The sequence below is a fragment of the Coloeus monedula genome, assembly GCF_965178545.1.
Source record: "Coloeus monedula genome assembly, chromosome: 17".
NCBI lineage: Eukaryota > Metazoa > Chordata > Aves > Passeriformes > Corvidae > Coloeus > Coloeus monedula.
Genome location: NC_138797.1, coordinates 1,354,108 through 1,360,454, shown reverse-complemented (window position 1 = coordinate 1,360,454; position 6,347 = coordinate 1,354,108). Strand labels below are relative to the sequence as shown.

General features: G+C 53.1%; 1 protein-coding gene across 1 annotated transcript; it reads left to right on the top strand.

Annotated features, from left to right (window-relative positions):
• The first annotated feature begins 979 nt into the window (after nucleotides 1-979).
• Nucleotides 980-6,008, top strand: EIF6 (eukaryotic translation initiation factor 6). The gene is made up of 6 exons (XM_082292957.1): nucleotides 980-1,324; nucleotides 1,408-1,493; nucleotides 2,258-2,433; nucleotides 3,662-3,838; nucleotides 4,403-4,584; nucleotides 5,697-6,008. Exons 1-6 carry the CDS (start codon nucleotides 1,218-1,220, stop codon nucleotides 5,704-5,706), a joined length of 738 nt encoding a protein of 245 aa, XP_082149083.1. The 5' UTR covers nucleotides 980-1,217; the 3' UTR covers nucleotides 5,707-6,008.
• Nucleotides 6,009-6,347: the final 339 nt, after the last annotated feature.

Here is a 6,347-nt window from a genome sequence, read left to right as displayed (position 1 = left end):
GGATGGGGGCTGCTCCTTGGGCACACCTGAACACTGGTGGCAGCTGACACAGGTGGCCCTGGTGTAGAAGGAGTGAGGCACTCAGGTGGCACCTGGGTCATGGGTGGCCTGTCAGCACACAGGTGACACGTCTGCTGTCCTACACCACGAGTGACAGCACGGAGGGGATGCCCAGGCACGGCTCGTGCTGGGACAGGGACAGGGACAGCACCTGGGGGCACCAGGGCATGGGCTGGGGCTGTTTACAGATGGGGGTGGCCCACAGGGGCCAGGGACAGCACTGGAGCACCCGGCACAGGCACAGAGACAACCACAGCACACCTGGCACCGGCACAGAGCAGGGATGGCCATGGCACACCTGGTACAGGCACAGAGCAGGGATGGCCATGGCACACCTGGTACAGGCACAGAGCAGGGACAGCCATGGCACACCTGGTACAGGCACAGAGCAGGGATGGCCATGGCACACCTGGCACCGGCACAGAGCAGGGACGGCCATGGCACACCTGGCACCGGCACAGAGCAGGGACCACCATGGCACACCTGGTACAGGCACAGAGCAGGGACAGCCATGGCACACCTGGCACCGGCACAGAGCAGGGATGGCCATGGCACACCTGGCACCGGCACAGGGGCAGCGATGCCGCACGTGAACCCGTGGCGGCCCCTGCAGGCTGTGCGGACACACGGGCCGGCTCAGCCCCAAGTGGGATCCGGGCATGCGGGGACGGGCTGTGTCCCCCAGGGCCGTGGCGAGGCCCGGGCCGGTCCCTGCCGGGCCGGGGTCGGTGCCGCTCCCTCAGCGCGTCCCGGGGAGGCCCCGCCCCCGCCCCCCGCCATGGCGGCGCGCCCTGGGCGCTCGCACCTCCCGGCCGCTTGGGGGCGCTGTCCCCTACAGGCACGGCCGGTGCCGCTCTGCCCCGCTGCGCCCCCGCCGGAAGCGGAAGCGGCGGCGCCTCGTGGTTCCGGCTGAGGCGGCGGCGCTCGGAGCCATCGCGGCCCGTTCCTGTTTCCGGCTCCATTCCCATTTCCGCCTCCTTCCCGGCCCCGACCCCGTCTAGTTCTCGTTCTCGCCCCGTTCTTGGTTCTGTTCCGGCTTCCTTACCGGACCTAGCTCTGTTCCCATTCTTAGTCCCGTTCCCCGCTCCCTTCTCGTTCCCATTTCCGGCCCCGTTCCCGGCTCCATTCCCGGCCCCGCTCGCATTCCCCTTCCTGCCATGGCGGTCCGCGCCAGCTTTGAGAACAACAACGAGCTGGGCTGTTTCGCCAAGCTCACCAACGCCTATTGCCTCGTGGCCATCGGCGGCTCCGAGAACTTCTACAGGTGAGGGGGCCCGGCCCTGCCCGGCCCTGCCCGGCCCTGCCCGCGGCCCCGCGGGGCCCTGACGCGGCGCTTTGTCTTTGCAGCGTGTTCGAGGGGGAGCTCTTCGGGACCATCCCAGTGGTTCACGCCTCCATCGCCGGCTGCCGCATCATCGGCAGGATGTGTGTGGGTACGTGAGGCGGGAGGAGCCCCGGCGGGGACGGGGAAAGGTCGCGGGTTCGGTCGGAGCCGCACCGGGGGCTGAGCCGTGCCGGGGAGCCCGTGGGGCAGCGCCCCTCGCCCTCGGGGGTTGTTTTAATGCCTCGAGTGTGTGAGGAGGAGGAAGGATGATCTCAAAGATCATTTCCAACCTGGCGGATTCTGTGAAGGACGGAGGGGAACAGAGACTCGCCCGGGAGCCGGGCTGGGGGGAGTGTTGGCTTTTGGGGCCAGGGAAACTCCGCTGTTCCTCAGTGCCGGCCCGGGCAGGGGAGGCATTACCGAATGTGAAAGTCAGGGAAAAGCCTTTCACGTGTCTCTGCCTGGTGAGACCCTGTTAGGTCAGACCAGCTTCTTGCTTATTTGTTCCTTTAACCCTTCAGTCGTGCTGCCACAGTCACACAAACAGTAGCACCTGGGCCTTCTGTAGGGCAAATGGCATCTGCACGGAGAGTTCCTTGTAAAGTGTCTCACTGAGAGCCTCGGGCTTCCTTTAGTCCTGTTGGAAGAGAGAAGGGAGTGAAGACAGTGCCGTTCACCCACACTCCGTGCTTCAGCCTGGATTTTCTTTTCCCATGGTGCAGGTTATTTTTAAATCTCCTGGGCTGAATTCTGGGCTCGGAAGGAACACACAGAGCAAGAGCAGCTCAAGCCACGTGTGAACAGCAGGGAAGTGCTAGGGCACCCTGTAGAAACATTCTTTTCATTCTAGTCTATTTTCTTTTGTCGTTTTAGGGAACAGACATGGGCTGCTGGTCCCGAGCAGCACGACAGACCAAGAGCTTCAGCACATCCGCAACAGCCTCCCGGATTCCGTGCGGATCCAGCGCGTGGAGGAGCGGCTGTCAGCTCTGGGCAATGTCACCACATGCAATGACTATGTGGCCCTGGTTCACCCAGATCTGGACAGGGTACGGGGCTCTGGGACACTCCCACATTCCAAGTGGGGCTGGGGAGGCTGCCCAGGCTGCAGCTGGAATTGTTCCCTCCGGCTCAGCTGTGGTCAGTGTGCTCTGGAGAATGGAGGAGTGGGGGGTCATGTGTATCATGGGACAGGACACGGGGAATGGCTCCCCTCTGACAGAGGGCAGGGCTAGATGGGATATTGGGAAGGAATTCTCCCCTGTGAGGGTGGTGAGGCCCTGGCACAGGTTGCCCAGAGAAGCTCCAAGCCCCATCCCTGGCAGTGCCCAAGGCCAGGTTGGATGGGGCTTGGAGCAACCTGGTTTAGTAGAAGGTGTCCCTGCCCATGGCAGGGGTGGAATGAGATGAGTTTTAAGGTCCCTCCAAACCAAACCATTCTGTGATTCAGTGATCATTGGGTGCAGTTTGCTTTGCATGCATAAAATTGAGTGAATTAGAGTGTGCACAAGTCTAGTAAAGACCCTAAGGAGGAGTGCAGTGAGGACCACAGAAGGAGTTACAAGCTACAGCTGAGTGAGCCAGAGCATGTCATAGCTGAAAGAGACCATGGATGTGCATGATTACAGGGGTCTGAAAGAAAAAGAAAAGATTCTTGTATGAGAGTTTAAAATAAGGGCAGAGGAGACAAAGCAGTCCTATTTTATGTCTGAGAACTGATACCTTAACAGCATTGAGAGCGATGTGTTGTGTGGCTGCAGCTCCTGACAGTGTTTGCTTCCAGCTTCTGCTAAAGGTGATGAAGAGATGGGACTTTGTGGCAGGAGTGCAAAGGGAAAAAGGGGATGGGAGAAGGCTTTGCACTATATGTTTTAAAAAAGTGTAAAAAGTAAAGTAAGATGGCCAGAGAGAGAGAAATCAAAATAATTCACAGTGAAACTTAGAGAGGAAGGAAGTGTTAGAGTTATAAGGATAATACCATTTTGTCCCAGTGGTTTGAGGCCAAAGGGGACTGGTTTGCTGGGAATTAATACAAATGATGTACTGCCAACAGAAAGGGGGGATTTGGGCATTTCTCAGCAAAAGCATGAGGTTGTGTTTATAGTGACACAGGAAACTGGGAACACATGGAGCTTGGCTTTGTGTGCTACCGTGGCTGGGTTGCAATGGGCTGTGCAGTGTGGGAGGCTCCCAGCTGAGGGCTGTGTGCAGGAATAACTTGACTTCCCACTCCACAGTACTGTTTAGCTGAAGGCTTTATCCTCCTTCCATTTGCAGGAGACAGAAGAGATCTTGGCAGATGTGCTGAAGGTGGAAGTTTTCAGACAAACAGTAGCAGACCAGGTGCTGGTAGGAAGTTACTGTGTTTTTAGTAATCAAGGAGGAATCGTGCACCCCAAAACTTCAATCGATGACCAGGACGAACTGTCTTCTTTGCTGCAGGTCCCACTCGTGGTAAGGCCTTTTTGGAGTGTTTGCTCTTCCCGTTCCCTCCCAACTCAGTTGCAGTGTTTCTCCAGCTCAGGGGCTCCCAGATACTGTTTCACTGTGAAGTTATTCTGAGTGGGAGGTGAGGAAAAGACTTGAACCAAGTCTTCCAGACAGTTTCTTGTCTTTCCTGAGTCTGAATAAGCTGCTCAGTGCTTACAGCTGCATTCTGAAATGTTGCTCTGCTGGGATTGTGCAAGTTTTGCAGATACAGAATGTGAGGCTGTCTGTGGTTTGGCTGAAGCCAATGTTTGAAATGGTTAAGTAAGAAACTCGTGTGCCTGCTCAGTTGGATGTGTGAATGCTGTTATCCTTCCTGCTTATTGGATTCTCTTTCACTGAAAGCCACACCGATTTCTCACCAGAGTAAAGGCTGTTCATCATTTTATCTGACACCTTCAGAACTTTGCTGGTGGCAGAGCTCACCTTTTCAGCGGTGTGAGCCGAGCCCTCCAGTAAAGCCCTGTGCCAGCAGTGTGTGAGGAGCTGTGCAGTGCCAGCTCCTGCTCACTGCTGCTGTGTCCCTGGCAGGCGGGGACGGTGAACCGCGGCAGCGAGGTGATCGCAGCAGGGATGGTGGTCAACGACTGGTGCGCCTTCTGTGGGCTGGACACCACCAGCACCGAGCTCTCCGTCATCGAGAGCATCTTCAGGCTCAACGAGGCTCAGCCAAGCACCATTGCCACCAACATGAGGGATTCTCTGATTGACAGGTAGGGAGGATCCACCTCCAGGCAGAATCGTGGTCAAAACAGGCGAGATTTTATTATAAAAGCAGCTGGTTTCACAATTGAGCTATATTTTTTAATTATCATTTTTTCACTTCCTCTCCCCTTTTGTTGGTTACTGGCAGCAGTTACTCATTGGGTTATGGAATGTTTCATTGCAATGAGAATCCTTTTTGTGAGAAATAACATCTGTTTCAGCTGTGAGATTTTCTTTCCTAACTGTTCAGTGCTCAGCTATGACATGAATGGTTTTTTTAAAAAAACAAATCTTATTTTAAAAGTTAAAATACCAGTGACTTTGCTTGTCATCTTGGTTTTTGATTGCTGTAGTTATTCAGATGTTATTTCAAATGCTTGCTATAACCATTGCTGGAGGCAGAAAGACTGTGGAACTTGTCAGCTGCTGCTGCCTTAAACTTCTTATATTTAAAACTGCTAACTTGAATTTTTTTTAAGCATTTTTGTTAAAGGCTTTGTCCAAGATACTTTTTAATGTGAGGCAGGTGTTGTTTTCTGTCTGGAGTGGTAATGATATGGGACTTTCCCCATTCATTAATGTGTGCAAATGTTTTTACATTTAGGCCTAAGCATAGATTAATGTCCTGTGGGAACTGTATTTGGGCTTTGAGTTACAACCCTGAGGACCACTGATGTGCTAAAAGTGTGTTCCTGAACGACCTGAGCATTGTAACTTGGTGGCTGAGTTCTCAGCCACAATCTGGGAATTGTTTATGGCATAAGGAATTCCTTCAGTGGAGAACCATTTAAAGAATTCTCTGCCCTGTTACAGTTTGGGTACAAAGTCTTGATGTCTCTGAGCATATCAGAGCCATAATTAAACCTGCTCTGAGCTGTTGATCATTACATGGGCCAGGCTGAATGTGCATTTTGCCTCTGCCAGCCTGAGAGGTCTGTTCCTGTGGCTGGCTGTTAGCAGCCACATCATCTTGCTTCCCTCTTTTCAGAGGTCATTTTCTAGGAAGGGAAATATTTTCTGGGCTTTTGTAGTGGGAAGGTGAGAACTGACTGAAGCTGGTATTTTGAAATGCCTTCTGCACTCTGGCACTACTAAGCCTTCTTTCTGTTTTGTCTTTTAGCCTGACATGAGCAGTGTTGGTTCCTACTTCCCAGAAAGCTCCTAAGGAGTGTTGAGCTGCACTTTGGATCACAGACATCCAGACCTTCTGATGATGTTTCTGCAGGCCTGGCCCAAGGGAGAGGCTCCAAAACCAAATTTTTGTCATCTTTTGTAAACTGTTACCACAAAAACTGACAAATAACATGCGTAAGATACAAATAAGGAATGCTCTCTATCCCTTTGCTCAGTTCTTCAGCTCTGCTTTCTGGTTTTGTGATGCCAACTGAGCCCCTCAAATTACCCCACAATATTTACTCTTGTTGCTCTTGGATGTTGGTCACTAGAGATTATTTTGCCTTAAGTCTTGCACCAGTGTCCTGCTGCACAGCAGTTTGTTTTGGCACGACATACGCTGCCCTCTCTTTCCACACTCCTGTTCAAGTGGTGTTTCTGCTCTAGGTACACATAAGACCCCTCTGTATGTCCAATACCAAAAATACAGTAGTTTACTTGCCACAAAATAATTCAGAAGTCATCACCTGCTTTTTTGCCCCCACTTGCAGCTCTTCCCATGGGATGGTGATTCTGAAGTGATCAGCTTGGATAAAAATGAGTTTTTCGGTGTCAATCCAAGGGCTTTTAACAACAACAGTATGGGAGTCCCTGGGGC

Excerpts from the sequence above, each read along its gene's own strand:
- EIF6 (XM_082292957.1), top strand. The coding sequence starts at position 1,218 with ATGGCGGTCCGCGCCAGCTTTGAGAACAACAACGAGCTGGGCTGTTTC. Across the intron at positions 1,325-1,407 it reads GGCTCCGAGAACTTCTACAG|CGTGTTCGAGGGGGAGCTCT; the intron begins GTGAGGGGGCCC and ends TTGTCTTTGCAG. Across the intron at positions 3,839-4,402 it reads TGCTGCAGGTCCCACTCGTG|GCGGGGACGGTGAACCGCGG; the intron begins GTAAGGCCTTTT and ends TGTCCCTGGCAG.